At 35.9% G+C, this 21,083-nt stretch overlaps 1 protein-coding gene across 1 annotated transcript; it reads left to right on the forward strand.

Annotated features, from left to right (window-relative positions):
- Positions 1-436: 436 nt before the first annotated feature.
- st14b (ST14 transmembrane serine protease matriptase b) lies at positions 437-19,595 on the forward strand. Its single transcript, XM_056446007.1, has 19 exons — positions 437-782; positions 1,904-2,063; positions 2,146-2,276; positions 2,706-2,776; positions 4,839-5,020; positions 6,726-6,761; positions 6,847-7,081; positions 7,207-7,349; positions 9,032-9,129; positions 9,210-9,316; positions 11,076-11,209; positions 11,292-11,396; positions 11,493-11,600; positions 11,689-11,805; positions 12,780-12,902; positions 15,106-15,289; positions 15,364-15,635; positions 17,190-17,326; positions 17,425-19,595. The coding sequence occupies exons 1-19, from the start codon at positions 690-692 to the stop codon at positions 17,584-17,586; spliced, it is 2,598 nt and encodes an 865-aa protein (XP_056301982.1). The 5' UTR covers positions 437-689; the 3' UTR covers positions 17,587-19,595.
- The last annotated feature ends 1,488 nt before the right edge of the window (positions 19,596-21,083 follow it).

Below are 21,083 nucleotides of genomic sequence, written 5' to 3' on the forward strand. Positions count from 1 at the left end.
TAATGCTGGCATATTTATATATTTTTTCTTAAGTTAAACACATTCATCGATAAACACATAGTCATCAAACACATTTAGAAATTGAAAGATAAAATAATTAAATTCAAGCAAAATATTGCAAAAAAGAATGACAACCTACAAAATTTTTACTTTTTTTTTCTTCTCTTTATTTTTTCTCTTTTTTAAATTTCTATTTAATATTTTTCTATAACATATAAATTTGGGTGTACTAGTTTTTTACCATTATTATTTTGTTAAATAAACTCCAGATTTTGGTTCTGTACTGACTAATCTAATGTATATGTACAAATATAATATTGTATAACTTCCTATTAAAATTATGAATATAATACAAAGATTTGTGAGGGGTGTACTTAAATATGCTGAGCACTGTATATCCTGTCCCACGTCACACATACCTGTGTTCTTCAGGAAGTGCTGCTCGGGATGCTTGAGATTCACCTGCAGCTCGAAACTGGGTGGGAAGTGAAACCTTACGTTTTTCATTTAATATGTTTGTTCTCGTTACAAAACCCACATTATTGCTAACGTTAAGAGGTTTATACACTTTCAGTGCTAAAAGATAATGTAAAACGGAATGGAGGGCTAGTTTTTGTAGTTTCTCTAACAGACACCTGCGCGCGTGTCCGCTGGTTTCACTGTACATGTGAGAACAAAAGGCCGCCAGCATGACACACGTTCGGCAACACGGGGGACCAGCGGCCAATTTCACAAAAATGACGAGTGACACGGAGCCACTCAAAGCTGTGAATAACTTACCGGTATGTTTTACACTACTCTTTGTTTTGTAATTTTAGTCCGCCGTTTTGTGCTGTATTTTCAGTTAAATATAGCTAGCTTGTCAGTGCGTCTTGGGACGTCCTGTATACTGTATCGTTAGAGCTTTTTTGTTTGATAATTTAAGCAGTTGCATGACTTCTTTTTCGGTAATGTTGTTGAAATATATACATAATCAATATAGCTATGTTTTGTTTTAGCTTTTAAACTACTAATGACATACTATTTAAGATTAAAATGTCATTTTGGTCAAAATAACTAAATCGATGCTGTTTTCAGACATGTTTTTTTGACAAATTAATACCAAAGTTTTAACTTCAAAAAAGTCTATATATATATATATATATATATATATATATATATATATATATATATATATATATATATATATATATATATATATATGTGTGTGTGTGTGTGGTGGGAAAAGCCTGATTTTTAAACTTTACCATATTTTATCTTTAATATTTGAAAAAAATTATTAAAATTAACCAATATTGTCATACTCAAATGTATACCTAATAAATCTGTAAAACTGATTTGTCATATATATTTAACATATTTCATATAAATTGTCCTGTATTTGATTTGATTAGATTTGTTTTGCTGTTTTATATTGCTCAACTTAATGTTTATGTGGACATTGTGTTTAAACCTATTTTTAAAGAATGTTTTGCGGTATGTTTTTAAAACATTTGGTGGAGATGTTTTAAAAAGCATCATCAGGTTATATATAGTAAGATGTAATGTTAAGATTGTCAGCCACACAATCTGCTTTCACTTTACTAAAAATAAGCAGCAACTTGAGTCACGTGACTCTATGTACTCTTGTAGGTACATACTTGACGAGGGAGTGTTGTTGACGCTGATGAGCAAGGTGTTGGTTGAGGATTAGAAAACAGTTGCAACCGCAATATTTTATGTACTCATACCAATGAGTTTGGACAGCTTAAGAGGAATAGCCTGTTTTCATGTGGGTGTTTCAAAATTTGCATGTTAGTCATGTACAGTTCATTGCGTTCACAAGATATTTGCAGACAGTAACTCATTCTCTAATGTAACAGTGGCAAAATCTCAAAAAGCAAATCTGTGTTTTTTGCTGCAGGATAATGTAACGGACCAGACCATTCAGTATGTTCCTGCATCAGATACAAAGAAGGTGCAGAAGAGGAGGGTTACATTCCGTGGAATCTTTGCAATAGGTTTCCCCACCGCACTGTTAATCATTGCATTAATAACAGGACTGCTGGTGTGGCATTTCCATTGTGAGTGATATTTATCATCAGTGATTCACAACATGTGAAAGATTGGGATAAAACAGTAACTCCAGCATGTGCTTTGTTACAGTCAGATATAATGGAAGGGTGAGGAAGATGTTCAGTGGTCATCTGACCATCTCCAGTCAGACATTCTCTGATGCTTATGAAAACAGCAACAGTACGGAATATAAGGAGCTGGCTTTAAAAGTCTCAAAGCAGGTGAGGTGGACAGATTTTATTTAGGATGCTTTGATTGTCTACCTCATTAATGGCTTTTTCAGTAAGTAAACATTGAGCACATAGACACACGACAACAAAGAACAAGCTGGTGTGATGTTAATTAGAACAAAATCGACTCAAAATGTTTGTAGTTCAGAACTTCTGCTCTCTTTGATTTGAGTATTTTATACTATTGCAATTTTAATAATAATAATAATAATAATAATACATTTATAATTAAAAATAACCCTTACACATTCTTTCACTGTTTCTATAAAGCAATCTCTGTATATAGTGCTAAATCTGTCAACATGACCTGTGACTTGATTGGAAACAAATTACAAAACTGGTCATTATCAGATGATTTCTTATCTGCTATTTTCTTTGTGTGTTTATCTTAAAACTTGTGACTTTCTACTTTTGTTTCAGCTCAAAAGTATATATGGCCAAGTGCGCTTGCTGTCCAAGTACCATGTGGCATCCAATGTACAGGGTTTCAGGTAATTTCATATAATTTCACCTCATCTAATGCCAGAAAATGATTATGTGAAAGGACAATCAAAAAGGTCAACAATTCAGTTAATTTCACCACAGTTATCATCATAGATGTGATTAACCTAGTATGACCTCAAATTAATTGACCCGTGGTAAGTGGAAGGCTTCAGAAATTAGATTTTCAGCTTGATAGTATTTTTTTAACTTGTACCTTCAGTATGATTGTTGAATGAGGATCTGTGAATGAAATGTGTAATATTGGAATTTATAGTACTGGGCTGTAAAATGCTTGATTTCGATTGGTTGACGTACAGTACAATAGGTGTGTAATTATTTTCAACAAAGCTAAAGTATAGTTCCAGAGTGTTGACCAAATTACAGTTTCATATCTTCTCTGCAAAAAAAATTATATATATATATATATATATATATATATATATATATATATATATATATATATATATATATATATATATATATATATATATATATATATAAGGTCCTTACAGACAACCAAAAAAAACATGACATGATGTTGACAAAGCAAATACTGTAAGCTACTATAAGCTGGCATCTAGTTCTCTGCAACTCTCACATGGTCGCCCACTGAAGCTAAGCAGGGCTGTGCCCAATCAGTAACTGGATGGAAGACCACATGGAAAAGCTAGATTGCTGCTGGAAGTGGTGTTAGTGAGACCAGCAGGGGGGCACTCAACCTGCTGTCTTTGTGGGTCCTAATGCCCCAGTAAATTGATCGGGACTCTATACTGCTCAGTGAGCGCCGTCTAACCCGAGGTCCTGACTCTCTGTGGCCGTTAAAAATCCCAGGATGTCCTTCAAAAAAGAGAAGGGGCTTAATCCAATCATCCTGGCCAAATTTGCCCACTGGCCTTTGTCCATCATGGCCTCCTTACCATCCCTATATCGAATTGGCTTCATCACTGTCTCCTCTCCACTAATCAGCTGGTGTGTGGTGTGCGGTCTGGCGCAATATGGCTGCCTTTGCGTCATCCAGGTGGATGCTGCTCAATGGGGGTGGTTGAGGAGATTCCTCCCACAAAAAAATGTGTAAAGCCCTTTGAGTGCCCAGAAAAGCGCTATAAAAATGTAAGGAATTATTATTATTATTATTATTATTATTATTATTATTATTATTATTATTATTATTATTAAATATATTGAACAATAGGAGAATTAAAAATAAACATTTTTTGTTTTTGGCTTTAATTTATTTAAATAAAATAATAATCATAATTAAAAGTTAATAATAATTATGTACAGTAATCACATAATATTTTCTTTCTATTCCATTCTCTCTCCTTTACAAATGCACACACAAACTGTGCAGACACATTTTCACAGAAAAATACACTCTGACAGAGACATGTTGTTTGTGCTACTCTGCAAATATGAATCATTTTCTCACTTAAAAGCTACATAACATTTCCCACTAGCAAAATGTCAACAGTCCTGTTCTTCAGTGAAACTTATGGTTTTGCTACTTGTAGAAATTTGTGAGAGACACAGACTTCTGTAATTAACTCTCTCTCCTTCTCTCTTCTCTCCATTCTCTTTAATAATTGCAATAATGACTGAATTAGTATGCTAAGAATGGCAAAAGCCTCCATTAATTGCTCTAAAATGACATTATAGAATTAGTTAATAGAGGCTTGGGATGTGATGTGTCAAATTAGTCTTACATAAAAGCCTGGCAGTGTCCTGAAGTACAACATCTGAACAATAACTTGAGGTGTGGTACTGTATCTGTAGTCTCTTAATGTAAAGTAAAAGTATGCCCAACCTGCTATTAATAATTTTAGTATAATATTTCAGCAGCCCATCGTCATGTATGTTAGTAGGAACTGAAAGTATATACTGTAGTATAAAGCTTATAATTTCATAGGATTGTCTTAAGATTTGATTACATGAGTGAAACAAAACATTCAGGAAGCAAAACTTTCAATGTTTTACAACATCACAAAATATAATGACTCATTTCATTCAATGAATTTCATTTTTGTTTACTGATTCACATGTGAGTTTCTGTTTTTCTTCTTTCTTTTGTAGTGAAGGTAATAATAATGGTATTATTGCATATTACTTGTCTGAGTTTAATGTGCGGGAATCCCAAGTATCAGCTGTGGATGAGGCTATTGCAACTATGGATGACACAGAAAATACCAGGAAAAGCCGAAGAGGGTTCAGTCGCCCAACTGACAGCATCGTCATTGACGGCATTACGTCAGGAGGTAAATCTACTACCAAACAGTTTCATGTTACTTGTTTAGGCCTGTCACCTCTTGTAATCCAGCCAGGAACTTCTTAGAGACAACAAGAAACAAACAATGAAAACAGAAATTGGAGAATCGTTTTAGTCAGTGTTGATTCATATAAACTTAATTGATTTAGTTATCGACATCCATAAGAACAAAGGCAATAGGAGACTTGATTCAAAATTGTTTTCTTCCATCCAATCCAACAAGAAATACTCAACAAATGACATCAGACTAAAATGGGAAGGAAAATCCAAAATAGTTATCTCAGAGGAAGATTGGTTGAGTATCTGCTCTGTACAGGCCGCATCTTCCAGCTCTGGTATGTGGCGAGATTTTTGCTGGAGGAATCTTACCAGATACTTTATAACCTCCAAGTTAACATGCATGCAAACATGGCAGAAGGATAGGGGGCGGTGCAAGAGGAAATGTGGGGATGACTTAGCAAACCATTTTCACATATTTTGGAGTAGCCATTCAGTCATATTGATAGGATGTAATGCAAGTAATACGAAATATTGTGGAGATGGATTAGACTTTTCTTTTACAACAATTTAACTGGGAAATATTGCAGTGAATTAAATTGGTAAAAGACCAGGTATTTATTAAAAATATTTCTAGCAACCAGTAAGACTGGAAAACTATAACTTGAAAGTGGCTACAACTCTCAAACCCTGAAAAAAATCTGAATGGTTGGGTATTGTATCTAATGTATTGTATCTAATCTTTTTCTTTAAAACTACTGTACAAATGGACAAATACCTGCAATGTTGGAAGAAATGGATTGTAATTACTTTACTGATCTTTATATGTATTTGTCAAAATAGGCTCATTCTGAACACGTAGCCCTATGTGTGTTTCTGAAGATTGCGAATTATGTAGCCAGAAGTACATATGGCTGCATTTTATTTTTTAAATTGAATGCTACAGGGTGGTATGATGCTGTTGCTTTTCGCACTTACCAGCTAACCACTTACCTCCGTGTGGACAGCTTTCCCGCTGTTACCAATTTGTCCTGTTAGCTCGCCATGTACATCGGCGGACTTTAGACGCAGAGAGGAGTTGACCACGACGACGAGGTTCAAGAAAGCAGGGAAGACAAAAACAACAAGCCAAAAAATAAACAAATAAATAGCAGGGTAAGAATGTGGTAAAAATCAGGCAAGGGCTTTTCTTTTTCTGGATTGCTTTTGAAAATTGTTGGTTGGGTTTAGGGAAGTGTGTGGGCAGGTGAATCAATACAATTGGTTGGGTTTAGAGAAGGAGGAGGGTGGGTCAGTCGATCGGTCAGTCATTTGGTCAGTCAAGCAGTCAGCCGACAGCGGCCTCTGGTGGGTTTACGCAAGAACAGCAGGCACGAATGACACTTGCGAGAGAAATTTGAGATCTCAAAGCGTACACATCGGCCTGGTGGATTCTCGATAACAAAAAACATAACTCCTGGGACATATTTGGCGGTCTCCATAAATGTATGTAGCAGTACATTTTCAGAATGTCAGAATTTGTTAATACGACCTGTATAGAAATATGTGACCAGTCAACTGTTCATTTAGGTTCCGATGTGTTATTGTAATTTTGTTAAATTATTATTTGTGTTTGTATTTTTTTCTTTTTTTTTCTTAAAAAAAGAAATTTTTTAAAAGTATTAAAAAAGCGTTAATTCATATTTTCTGTATTACAGCTGTGGATGCTCGATTAGCTGACAGAAACCTCCAATGTGAGCATAACCAGCATTATCAACTTATAGCTAATTATTTGCATTTGTTTCTCAGACTCATATTGAATACTTCTTGTCTTTTCAGGGTCCAGTAGGAGGTCGAATCATGCTCACGCAAACCAGACAGACATGATCCAGTCTCCTGGTTTCCCCGATAATTCCTATTCTCCCAACCTTTACACTGAGTGGCAGATACGGGCTGACCCAGAGCACAGAGTCAGACTGGAGTTTGACGTCCTGGACCTGGAGAAGGATTGTCGTAATGACTTCATCAAAGTGTATGACTCATTAGCACCATCAGAGAAGCTAGTCATAACTGAGTGAGTGTTCATAAGTTCTCTGTCATCTTCTCAATGATGCAGTGCAGCATCACATGTGTGAGCAGTGTCATGTCTGTTTTTATTTTCTTTGAGATATGTGGAATCTGATAAATGTGTTTATGCAGAAAATGTGGATACCGCTTACCCACTGAGAAGCTAATATTCATCTCCTCTGGCAATGTCATGCTGGTTACAATGGTGACAAATGCAGAAAAAAACTACCCAGGTTTCAGGGCGATTTACTCACAGATTCCAGCCAAAATTCAAGGTAAAGTATACTGAGTTATCATCAGTTGCCATTTAGGGCCCATAATACACTCGGCGCAATGTGGTGCAAGGCGCAACGCAATTGTTGTTTGCTAGTTTCAGCTTGGTGCAAGAGTCGTTTTGACGTTTTGCACCACGCTGTTTAAATAGCAAATGCATTTGCACTCATTTGTATGCCCATAGGCGTTCTGATCTAAAAAAGGAGGCGCATTGCTGGCGCATTGCTATTTTGAGGAACTTAAATAGACTGTTCAATAGACCAGATCAAATCGGGTCTATTATCCAGCGCAGAGCACGTTAACTGTGCGCCTCGCTTACACATTGCTTAATACACACAGGATGTACAGCAATAAGCAAATATATTTACAAATAAAAAAGAATTAAAGGATTAAAATATTACAAAAATTATTATTTTCTAGCCTACATAAATATAAAAACCATTGCCTAAATGTCTTCTTTATCAAAGGGGGCTTTTTCAGTTTATTCATAACAATTTGCTTTTGTATAATGTCATTATTATTAGTAGTATTATTTATTATATGCACATTTATGTTTGTTTTGTTAAAAACAAGCTTAGATTTGCCCACCTGTCAGGTTTTAAACCATATGGGGCATAGCTTATGTATTTGGATATAACGCAGTTTTTTGGTCACACTTTCTATTATTATTGTTCATTTATTCGTTTGCTGGAAATTAGAACTGAATTTAGAAATAGTTTTGAAACAAATCTTTGCGCTTAACCAACGGAATTAATTTTGTAAAAGTGTCACATGATGAAAACAAAACACACAAGAAAGACTGGGTGTGACACTTGCGCAGCGTGTGCAATGAACTGCGAGTGACAAAACAATATAGCCCACTTTGCAGCTTTCTTTTAAATTATACTGCAGTATAAATCAAACTGCGGTTATACCTAAAATTACGTTCTTACTCCTTTAGAGCGGCGGCGGTACGAATCACGGAGGTAGTGCTCCTTTTAAAGTGTCACCCACTGTATTTGTGAAAACAGTTTTAAGGATTCTTTAATAAACAGAAGGCTCAAATGAATTGCATTTTGAAACATTATAAATTACTTGATGTATATTTTAAGGTATCAATTAATTGCAAACTTTCTGAATAAAAATACAAAAATGAAACCCCAAACATATGAACATTATCAGAATCACTAGGTTTTGCAGAAAATAAAAGAAAAATCTAAATAAATGATGGTAGATTTGAGATTAAATTGTCTTAAAATGAATCAGACTAATATTTCACCATTGATTTAAACCGTATTTGTATTGCAAATCTTTATGAATGAGGTTCGTGAAGAATGCAAATCTAGTTATTTAGAAAGTGTTTATGTGAGAAATGTGTTAAATTACAGGGATAGTTCAATCAAAAATTAAAATTCTGACCTCATTTTTACTCACATGTCCTTTGTTCCAAACCCAATGAGTTTCTTTGTCTGTTGAACACAAAAAAAGGATATTTTTTTTATGAAAGATGGAAACCTGTACATTGACTTCCATAGTATATGTTTTTTCTACTATGGATGTCAATGGTTACAGGTTTTCAGCTATGTCTTCTTTTGTGTTCAACTCATTAAGGTTAGGAACCACTTGAGGGTGGGTAAATAGTGAGTCAATTTTCATCTCTGCTCAGTATTTGTGTGAATAATGTTTTTTTTTTCATATTCTTTAGACTGTGGAGGAAGACTAACAGGTCTTCGTGGTGCCTTCACATCACCTGGTTATCCCTCTCATTACCCACCTCAGATTGAGTGTGTCTGGAACATTGAGGTGAAAAAGAATCTCTCTACATTGCTCAGTTTCTTACATTAGTCCATTACGTTTCAGTTATTTAATGCTCTGTCTCGCAGGTTCCACCAGGAAAGCATATCAAGGTGAAGTTTGACAAGTTCTCCATACACAATCCTGAACAGAACATCATCAACTGTCCCACAGACTACCTGGAGTTCAACTACAGGTCAGACAGAAGTGTCTTTCATTTAAAGGCATTATTTACTCAGAGAAAGTATTACTGACCTTTAAAATATAAATAAATAAATCGTTTACGCATTATTATTTAAAAGTTTGAATAAAATAATAGATTTATTTAACAAGAATACATTAAATTAATAAATACGACACTAATAATTCTGTTCTTTTAAACATTGTGTTTATGAATGAATTCTGAATAAATGTGTCATGCTTCCATAAAATGAGCTACACAGATGATTTCAGCAATGGTTGAATAAATAAATCAGCATCTGAGCACTGATGTTATGATGCAGGAAATTCAGTTCAGTGAATTTAACTTGTCACAGGAATAAATCATATTTTAAATGTTTATATATTTGCATAGAAAACATTCATTCATTCAGTTTCTTTTCGGCTTAGTCCCTTTGTTAATCAGCGGATGCCACAGCGGAATAAACTGCCAACTTATCCAGCATATGTGTATGCAGCGGATGCCCTTTCAGCTGCAACCCATCGATGGGAAACACCCAAACATCTCATTCACACACATACACCACGGACAATTTAGCTTTAGACCCAATTCACCTATAGCACATGTCTTTGGACTTGTGGGGGAAACCAGAGCACCCTTAGGTAATCCACGTGAACACAGGGGAGAACATGCAAATTCCACACAGAAATGCCAACTGACCCAGCTGAAGCTCGAACCAGCAACCTTCTCGCTGTGAGGGGACAGTGCTACCCACCGCCCCACATACAAAACAGTTATTTTAAATATAATAAAACTTTGTGGTATTTTTATTTTACTGCATTGTTGATAAAACTTGTTCTGCAAAGAGATCATTTGTCTATCTTCACCTGACACAGCATAACAATGACACATGACAAAATCAATCAAGAATCACAGCCAATCAGAGGATTTTGTGGGCAAGCAGAAAAAAATTGCAACATTTGTCATCGAACATAAACATTAAGACCAATTTCAAATCATTAAAAAAGGTTCTCAAATAACTAATCAAATATTTGTTAGGTAATTTTTTGTTTGGTCATACTAAAGTTTTAAGTTTACAGATTTAACCTTTTGGTATCTTTTTATCCTGTATTGCTTTCAGTAAAACTGAAGTTAATACTAAAATGACTAATACTAAAAAGAATAATTATTAATTTCATTCCAACTGCAATGAAATGTGTCTAAAAGAGATGTGATGTAGCATTTTTGTGATATACATGCATTTTTTTCTCTTAGCTTTTAGGACGCAATGTAAGAGTTTTTTTTTTCTCACTGTCCCCAGCCTTTTGAATAATAATGTAGATTCTCTAGCTACACTGTAAAAATATACTAGCAGTTGCAGTTGCAGTTGCAGAATACTTTTACTTTGCAGTTTTTGATATTTGGTGATTCAGTTTTTATTTTTTTCTAGTTTTTGTTTTTAAATGTTTTTATTTTTCTTTATTTATACTTATGAATTGCATTATGTGATCTTTTTCCCAACAACTTTTAACCTTATAACAGTATATTACAGTACAAAAACCTTGTAATAAGCTGCCACTTTCTGTTATTTTACACTTATCTCTCTATATATTATTTATTATACATTTTATTATTTCATATGACTAAAGTATCAATAAAAGTCACTCTGTTAAACGGTAGAGATAAATTTTCAACATCAAAGCAGAAAACAAGCTTCCACAATGCATAATGGAAACTGTTTATTACCAGATATTTTTCTACAGTGTACAGATTAAAACATTTTCCGTTGTTTTAGGATATGTGGAGAGAAGCCACCTAAAACTGTATACACAGTCAAATCAAACCAATTAACAGTCAGATTTAACTCTGACCGCTCTTACGTGAGAGAAGGCTTTTCTGCAGAGTTTGAGGCCTTTGAACCCACTAATCGTGAGTAGAGTCATGTTTTTTGGAGGGGTTGATGTTCTAAACCAGTCCACATGACGAAAAAATAACTGTCACCTTTCCACAGCCTGCCCTGGGAAGTTCGAGTGTGACAATGATCTGTGTGTTTCATCTGACCAGCATTGTGATGGGTACAATGACTGTGGAGATATGAGCGATGAGAGGGGTTGCAGTAAGTTCATAACATTATTACTTGAACACATGGCTGTTTCGGTTAAGGGAAGCATTGAGAATGTTACTGATGTTGCTTTTTCTTCTTTGCATCTAGTGTGCAATGAAACTCAAATCCAATGCAAGAACGGCTTCTGTAAGCCTGGCTTCTGGGGCTGTGATGGGGTGAACGACTGTGGAGATAACACAGATGAGGAAAACTGTGGTAGGGAGAAAATGAGCTCTCAAATCAGGAAGTAAAGATCAAGTGTAATGGAGACAGCTTCAGGTTGTTCATTCAATCTTATCTGCAGAGAATTGCAAAGCTCGGGAGTTCAGGTGTCGAAGTGGCCGCTGCATCTCAGCGCAGAAGCAGTGCAATGGCTACAACGACTGTGGCGATGGCTCTGATGAAGCTCAGTGTCAGAAATGTAAGAAAAACTATTGAATCAAAGGTATTTACTTGTTAGTACCGTGGTCTTTTCAGCAGTTCCCTGTTTGACCTTAGTTTATCCCTTTATTTAAAAGGTAATATAGTAATAGTATTTTAGCCTACTTATAAGACACAATGAGACTGAAAGCACATCATAAAGTGAAAAGTAACTTTTTTTTTTCTAATTTACTTTTCAGGAAAATAAACTTATTATGTTTTGCATAATATCTAACCTACTTTCCATCTTTTTCCAGCAACATTTTCACAATTTCTGTTTATTTTACTGGACAAAATAAATATTTGCTTAATAGTATACTGTCATTAAGATACATTCATTTTAAAAATGCTGATTTTTTTAATAGTAGAAATAGATCTGTAAGCATTAGAGGAGATCTCATAATTAGATCTCTAATTAGAGGAGATCATTAGAGGAGATCTCATAATTATTTATATGGTTTTACAGCAAGAGAAATAAGTATGATTTATTATATATTTATTATTAATATCATAATTTTAGTTATGATGATTTGGTTGACACCTAATGTGATAAATCATAAATCATCTGAATCAAACCATGTAGGCAAATGGGAATATTATGCAATTATTTATTTTCATGTTAACTATTGTCTATTTGTTCACACCAGGGACAATTTGAACTCAAACTCAACAACGATGTTGATTTAATTACTCAGAACAGAACTGCAAATCATTAGAAAGATCAATAAATCTGTTAAATATTCCATCAGTTTGCATTTCTGCCTACACAACACCTGGCTTTTTAGAATAGTGTTGCAGGTTTCTGTGCCATCTAGTGGTTAATAGGTAAATAAAATCAATTCATCTTTTCTTTAGTCCAATTTCACTGTACATTTAGCTTTTTAGCTTTCCAGCACTGAATTGACTCTAATAGGTTAATAAATATCCCTGATGCCAACATAAGCAGTTACTGACTTGCTTTTCTTTTATATCCAGCCATAGCTGTTCGCTGCTCTGATTCCACCTATAAGTGCAAGAATAAGCAGTGCATTAGCAAGCTGAACCCCATGTGTGATGGGGAGACTGACTGTGTGGATGGTTCAGATGAAGCCGAGTGCCGTAAGTCCAGAATCTTTGAGGAATCATGTGGCACATGTTGTTCCATAATCAGGCCCGTAGCCAGCATATTGAAATGGGTGGGGTTTTTTTTTCTCAAAAAGTGGACCTAGTTGCAGTTATTTGAGGTTCAAATACTGCATTTTAGTGACATTTTAAGCACTAACTCGTGCTGGATTAGCTTGTTGGATGGTTGTCATTACCATACTTTTTGATGCAGTAAAATACTTCCTACATTTTTGTCAAAGTGCTATCATACTATTTTTTTTTTTACAAAGATTTATGTTTATTTAAAAATGTGCATTTAAACTGTAAGTTTAATTTAGAAATTTTAGAAATATAAAAAAATATATTATTTTGGTCACATTTTATTTTGATGGTCTGTTTGTTGAATTTAAGTTACATTGTATCTACACGCCAACTAATTCAAATTAGATTATAAGTAGACTGTTAGGTTGGGGTTGGGGTTAGGGTTAGTGTAAGTTGACATGTACTTGCAAAGTTTCTTATAGTCAGTTAAACGTCTGTTAAAGGAGCAAATCAACAGATATTAAGCAGAGAGTCTACTAATACTCAAATGGACCATCAAAATTAGCTGTTACCCTTATTTTTAAATGCTAATTTATTTTCATCCATCATAAAATGCAAACAAACAACAACAACAAAATTGGTTATATGTTAAAACTAGTTTTAAATTAAAAAAGTGTAGCTTATAGGGAAATAACAAACTAGCCAGCTCATATTCTCAGTCAGAATTTGTCCATTTGAATAATAAAAGCCTTGTTTTATTGGTTATTTTATCGGTTATTCTTCTTAAAGCCGGCGTCTCAAACTGCTGGCCCACGGGCCATATAAGGCCATTTTCGAACCACCTAAACCCCCCCTAACGAGACGTTAGAAAAATGTAAAAGAAGTATTTTATGCACATCCCGGCTGCATTGATTTAATAAAAAGACAAAGCAAAACGATGCAGTCATTTATTGAAATATTGTTACAATTTTATAAAACATCATAAAACAGAAACGCAACTGGAATGTGTATAAAACAGCAATGGCAAACAGAATAATATTTATAATATGTAGCATTCATGGTCATAATGATAATACTAAAAATAATAATAGTAATATCAATAATAGTAGTTAAGTTGCAGCACGGTGGCTCAGTGGTTCGCATTGTCACTTCACAGCAAGAAGGTCGCTGGTTCGAGTCCCGGTTAGGCCAGTTGGCATTTTGTTTCCGCCGGGTGCTCTGGTTTCCCCCACGGTCCTAAGAGATGCGGTATAGGTGAATTGAATAAACTAAATTGGCCGTATTGTATAAGTGTGAATGCGTGTGTATGGGTGTTTCCCAGTTATGGATTGCAGCTGGAAGGGCATCCGCTGTGTAAAATATATGATGGATAAGTTGGTGGTCCATTCAACCCATTTTATGGTCAATATTATTAGCTCCTTTAAGCTATATATTTTTTCTGATAGTCTACAAACTAAACCATCGTTATACAATAATTTGCCTAATTACCCTAACTTGCCTACTTAACCTAATTAACCTAGTTAAACCTTTAAATGTCACGTTAAGCTGTATAGAAGTGTCTTGAAAAATATCTAGTCAAATATTATTTACTGTCATCATGGCAAAGATAAAATAAATCAGTTATTAGAGCTGAGTTATTAAAACTATTATGTTTAGAAATGTGTTGAAAACATCTCTCCGTTAAACAGAAATTGGGGGAAAAATAAACAGGAGGGGCTAATAATTCTGACTTCAGCTGTAAATCAATTAAGCTGACTTATTACATCAAGTTTTAAATACTTTAACTTTAAAAATTTGAAACCTCATAAACTTTCTAAAGTAAGTTAAAGCAATGTAAAAACTTGCATTGTAATTTCATCATTGTTTTATATTTTGTAATTTTATAGTGTTAGTGTCAGTAAACACTTTTCTTTTCTTCCTCCATCTTCTCATTCACGGTTTATTATATGAAAAAAACATTTTTGGGGAGTTTTCTATTTTAACACGTTTACTGTATTTATTCTTGCAATTGCAAACCTCAGTTTTCAGCACCTTTAGCCCAGTCTTTAGTATACATAAGCTCTTATAAATGTCAAGAAACAGGTATTGTTTGTCAAAATTACAAATTTAAGACTTATACAAAGTTTAAATACAAAGTATTTCTGATGTGCTTCATGATGTTTATGTTGTTTTGTAGAATGTGGGAAGAAGCCCCACAAGTCCAGTCGTATTGTGGGTGGAAAAGACTCAGATGAGGGAGAATGGCCCTGGCAGGTCAGCCTCCACATGAAGACGCAAGGTCATGTGTGTGGTGCGTCTGTTATCAGTAACCGCTGGCTGGTCACTGCTGCTCACTGCGTGCAGGATACTGATGAATTCAGGTGAGTTCTCATCTGCTTTGGCCTTCTCCTTCCGTTCTCAGCTGATCCTGACTGGTTGTTTGTTCTTTTGCTAGATATTCACAGGCTGACCAGTGGGAGGTCTATCTAGGCCTACACAACCAGGGCGAGACTAGTAAATCTACACAAAGAAGTGTGATGCGCATCATTCCTCATCCTCAGTATGATCACTCGAGCTACGACAATGACATCGCTCTAATGGAGCTGGACAGTCCTGTGACGCTGAATCAGAACATCTGGCCTATCTGCTTACCTGATCCCACACATTACTTCCCAGCTGGAAAATCTGTATGGATCACTGGCTGGGGCAAGCTAAGAGAGGAAAGCAGTAAGTTGTGTAACATAACCCTTCATTACCATTTCACCTTGAAGTTGATAAGATTCTTTAATGTGTTTGGAAGACGTTTCACTTATTTGATGAAGTAAAAGTAGTAATTCAAAATTTTTATTATCATTCATTCATTTTCTTTTTCGGCTAAGTCCCTTTATTAATCTGGGGTCGCCACAGCGGAATGAACCGCCAATTTATCCCGCATATGTTTTACGCAGCGGATGCCATTCCAGCTGCAACCCATCACTGGGGAACAACCCTAACCTCTCATTCACACACAAACACTATGGACAATTTAGCTTACCCAATCCACCCATAGCATGTGTCTTTGGTCTGTGGGGAAACCGAAGCACCCGGAGGAAACCCACGTGATCAGAGCGAACATGCAAACTCCACACAGAAATGCCAACTGACCCAGCTGAGGCTTGAACCAGTGACCTTCTTGCTGTGAGGCGATCGTGCTGCCCACTGCGCCACCGTGATAAAATTGTTATTATTATTTTTAATTACATTTTTTTAATGTATTTTTAATTACTGATATAGTAATGTTGGATAAACTGAGATGTTCCTTTTCTAATTCAGTTTATTCAACATTGTCAGTAGCTAATGCTATGGGAGTAACATAAAATTCTGCCATGTTGAAACAACCACAAGGCTAATAAGTGAAGGAAGAATTGCAGTAGAATCTAAAACTGCAAGATGTCAAAATCAAGTTTCACACTAATTACCCACATGAACATTTGAGCCCACAAGCACTGTCACATTCTGGTAAGTTGGCCTAGCATAAACCAGCCAACTGGAGATGAGCCAATATAAACAAATCAAGCATAAATCAAGCATGGTCTATGAACAGGTGTACAAAATGAAAGCGCTGGCATTGCTGGCGCTAAACAAATGCAATACAACAGTATGCAATACAGGGCTCTCTACACTCTTACCTGGCGGGTTTAGCTCTTACCTGCATCAGCACACCACTCTAGAAGTTTTTAATATACCATTAAGACTTTGATGCTGTAGTTATTCCAGTTGCGTTATTTTTTTGTTATTTATCTTCGGGAAATCATTGAAGATTACAATATCATGTTATCGTAACGATATAATGTGGCAATAAGATCGCAACTGTACTGTGCATTAACACCTTGGCCTTATTCTTCTATGTAAACACACGAAAACATCATTAATGTTATAGCAGACACTGTAAAAAGGTCATTCCCAGCCACTAGACTTTTCTGACAGGGGATTCGAGTGTCATCGAGTGACAGATGTGAATGTGTGTTGTGGAACAGGGTTTTTTAATCATTTTTATATATCAGACTGTTATTGGAGACCCCCAAAACCAAAATATGACTCTTTTTAATGCATAAAAGAGGCTCTTTAGGAATGCCCAAACTCTTAACCTGTCTTAATCTGAATTACACCGAGACATGTCCAAATAATGAGAGAAATATTTACAAACTCATATTTGCACTGCTTATCTTTGAGCACAAATGCTGATGTAACAAGAGCCTAATATTGTTAGTAAGCTAAGAAAATGTGCTTTCCCTGCTCTAGATTTAGTTGCATCAGTGTTGCAGAAGGCTGAGGTGCGCATTATTAACAGCACCGTGTGCAGCAAGCTGATGGATGATGGGATTACTCCTCACATGATCTGTGCAGGTGTATTAAGCGGAGGTGTTGATGCCTGTCAGGTGAACCAAAACATCTTCTGCTATTTTCTCATTCAGATACCATACACTGTCATAATGCTTTGTCAGTAATACACACATATTCTTCATCCTCCTGCCAGGGTGACTCCGGTGGTCCAATGACATCCACTGAGAGCAATGGGCGCATGTTTCTTGCTGGAGTGGTGAGTTGGGGAGATGGTTGCGGTCGCAGAAACAGGCCCGGTGTCTACACACGGGTCACAGATTACCGCAGCTGGATCAGGGAGATTACAGGGATATAAAGCCACGATGGTGACAAGAAATGGACTATAGAACAACCTTTCTCTATTAAGGGGATGATTTTAAGCTCTTTATGTTTCGTAGTCAAATGCACAACCTTTGCGCTGCTAACACCATGCTCTACTATTTGAACTCCAAGAAGTCTACAGTAGCCACACCCAACAGTCTCACTATTGGTCGAGCTGGAAAGTGATTGACAGATTTTAGAGGAACACTCTTATTAATGGTACAATGAATACATGTTTACAATTCTGTAGGGTAAAAACCTATGAATGGCATACTTGTAGTGGTCACTGAACAATAAGTTGGGTTAGTGGAACATGTTTTTATATACAATATGAAGGTTACTTCCAACCAAAAAGGAAAATTAACCCCTGGTTTACTCACTCTAAAGTCATCCTAGGTATATATGACTTTCTTCTTCCTTCCTTCATTCATTCATTCATTCATTTTCCTTCGGCTTAGTCCCTTTATTCATCAGGGGTCGCCTGGCAATGATCCGCCAACTTATCCAGCATTTGTTTTACACAGGTGATACCCTTCCAGCTGCACCCCAGTACTGGGAAACCCCATACACTCTCACATGCACACACATACACTACGGCCAATTTAGCTTATTCAGTTCACCTGTACTGCATGTCTTTTGACTGTGAGGGAAACCAGAGCATCCAAAGGAAACCCACACGAACACAGGGAGAACATGCAAACTCCACACAGAAATGCCAACTGACCCAGCCGGGACTCAAACCAGCAACCTTTGTGCTGTGAGGCGACAGTGCTAACCACTGAGCCACCGTGTCACCCCTTCTTTCATCATTCGAATCCAATTATTTTTACAGATATCCTGGATCCATAATAAAAAGTGCCTCACAAGGTGTAGTGAATTGAAATATTGATATATAAAAAATTATAAACAGTTTCATGTAACTTCTGCTAACTGTCATATGTGCACTTACAAGAGACTACTTCCGTCAGGTGATTTACAGGTGACATACAGTGCATGTGCTATGCACCACCCTCGGCATTATAAAGTTTCAGTTTAATTATAATGAGCTGTTATACTTTCTTCTCCAATCTTTATCCGTTTCTTTGTGTATTATATAGCTTTGTATATGTGGATTGTTGATTTTGAGCTTTTTCTGCAGAGGAAAAGTGTTTTTGCTACGTTGCTTCAGTAAGTCATAACTTTAGTGCTTCTCAGGGATTTTGCAGTTTATCTGTTACAGTTTTTTATGATTGCTTACACACTAAAATTAAACTTTTCCCACAATTAGCAAAACCTTACACTCAATGAGCAAAATACAAGGCTAGTTCTTCACAGCTGTAAGCACGTTGTCAGCTTCATTACACACAGTGATTTGCAAATCACTAAACACACTTGGATGCGTCCGACAGAGAAATTTTTCATGATGGAATTTCCCTGCAAATTCAAGTAAAGGTCTTCAAATGAACACACACATGAACCATGGGTTAAACACAGCCATCAGGTGTGCACACACACTGCTGCAAAACTGTAGACAAACCAATCAGCTGTAACCACAATAAAAAAGCAATAGGTATAAACTTTTAGTCATCAATAAATATGTTTACAGTAGTAATGCAATGCCGCAGTATGGAAGAGGGAGCGTGAAAGGGAGGAAGATTGGTAAACAGGAGACAGGGGATGGGAATAAATTTTTTTGAAATTGAAGTGTATACATCACCAGAAAGCTGAATAAATAAGCTTTACATTTGTTGTATGGTTTGTTAGAAGAGGGCAATATTTAGCTATCAGTCTATCACTGTTTGGTGAATACAGTATGTTCATGTATTTTATAGCTATATCTCAAACCCTGATTATATCAGTATTAGTCAGTTAGTAATGATACGAGTGTTTAAGATTGAGATCAGCAGTGTGTAATTGAAGCAAACAGATTTGTCTCGAATTAAGCGTGTGTGTTCTATACGGTGTTAAAATTGGGTTTTGTTATATTGTTGTAAAGTTTTGAATGACGTGTTTCATTTTGCAAAAGATCTGATGTGTTCTGCTGTTTGTGTGTGGATGTGGAAATTGTGTGTAGTGTTTTGACAAAATGAGCCTTCATTTCATAATTGTGCTTAAGCAATCGTCAAAAACTGTAATGGACTTTGTGGGTCTGATTTTATATTAGCCTGTAGCGCCTATGAACAAATACAGTTCATTAATTTTCCTTCGGCTTAATTTCTTATCCATCAGGTGGCTCCGCAGCGGAATGTACCGCCGACTATTTCAGCATATGTTTTACACAGCGAGTGCCCTTCCAGCAAAAAAACAGCTCTACACTCTCACATTGACACACGCACTGAACCAGCGACCTTCCTGCTGTGAGGCGACAGTGCTAACCACTGAGCCACCATGCCACCACAAATATCGTTTACCAGTCCAAATGTTTAAATAGAAATAGCTTTAGATTATACTTTTATATAAACTGCTGATGTCCTGCCTGTAAGTGTATTTGGTGAATATGTATATAGTAGAAACCATTGAGTTTTTAAAAGATGAAAATGTCTGCAATTCTTTTTTTTTAGATTGTATTTTTATAAATTTGTTTACACAATCTATTGTTTTACTATCATTTGTGTCTGTGAGCTTTTGATATTTTTATTTTTGTTAGTGCCATTGGCATTCCCATTATGTCCCTTGATACTTCAGTGGGTTCTTTGTTAAACACTAAAAGAAATTCTGATTATGATTAATTCCAGATATGATGATAGAATAAATTGACATAATAGAATCTCTCTGTGTCTTTGTGTGTGTGTGTGTGTGTGTGTGTGTGTGTGTGTGTGTGTGTGTGTGTGTGTGTGTGTGTGTGTGTGTGTGTGTGTGTGTGTGTGTGTGTGTGTGTGTGTGTGTGTGTGTTTATGCGTGTGTGTGCGTGTGTGTAAAATCTAGCAAATGTAAAATAAGACATGAAGAGGATATGAAAAGGTACAGTATAAATGCCTGAACATGAATGGGGAGACGGAGTTTGGGTGAGAAGCAACCAGAGGCATGTGTCTTTTGCTCTTACCTGCATTTGCTGGCATACATCCTAGTTTTTGCACCTTAGTTCTAACAGAAACTGCAGGTAGTTCAGTCTTGGATGTAGCCTAAGCCAATAAATGTTACAGCGTATATCCGTTTTTAATTTAATGGAGTCATAAATGAAGCAATTACAGTTTTTCTTAGTTGTTTACACAAAATTACTTGTACTTCAGACACAATGACTACATGTAACTGATGCACCAACCCCCTGAACCAATTCTGCTATACTACAAGCACAATTCATGATTTACACTCAAATTGCAGGTTTAAAACACACTTTTTCAAAACACTACACACACAATTCTCTGCATTTGCCACAATTTTCATGCAGAAAATCTCTTGTTTTCACAAGGAACACACTGTCATTAAAATTGTAAAGTTAGTTACCCTACTTTGCATACTAACTCATCACAGGTAAACACCTGTCACACAGAATTGCAATTTAGAAATCAGAGC

This window comes from Danio aesculapii, chromosome 21 (genome assembly GCF_903798145.1).
Source record: "Danio aesculapii chromosome 21, fDanAes4.1, whole genome shotgun sequence".
NCBI lineage: Eukaryota > Metazoa > Chordata > Actinopteri > Cypriniformes > Danionidae > Danio > Danio aesculapii.

Coding starts and splice junctions, on each gene's coding strand:
- st14b (XM_056446007.1), top strand. CDS start 690: ATGACACACGTTCGGCAACACGGGGGACCAGCGGCCAATTTCACAAAA. Junction 11,210..11,291: donor GGCCTTTGAACCCACTAATC/GTGAGTAGAGTC, acceptor ACCTTTCCACAG/CCTGCCCTGGGAAGTTCGAG. Junction 11,397..11,492: donor GAGCGATGAGAGGGGTTGCA/GTAAGTTCATAA, acceptor CTTTGCATCTAG/TGTGCAATGAAACTCAAATC.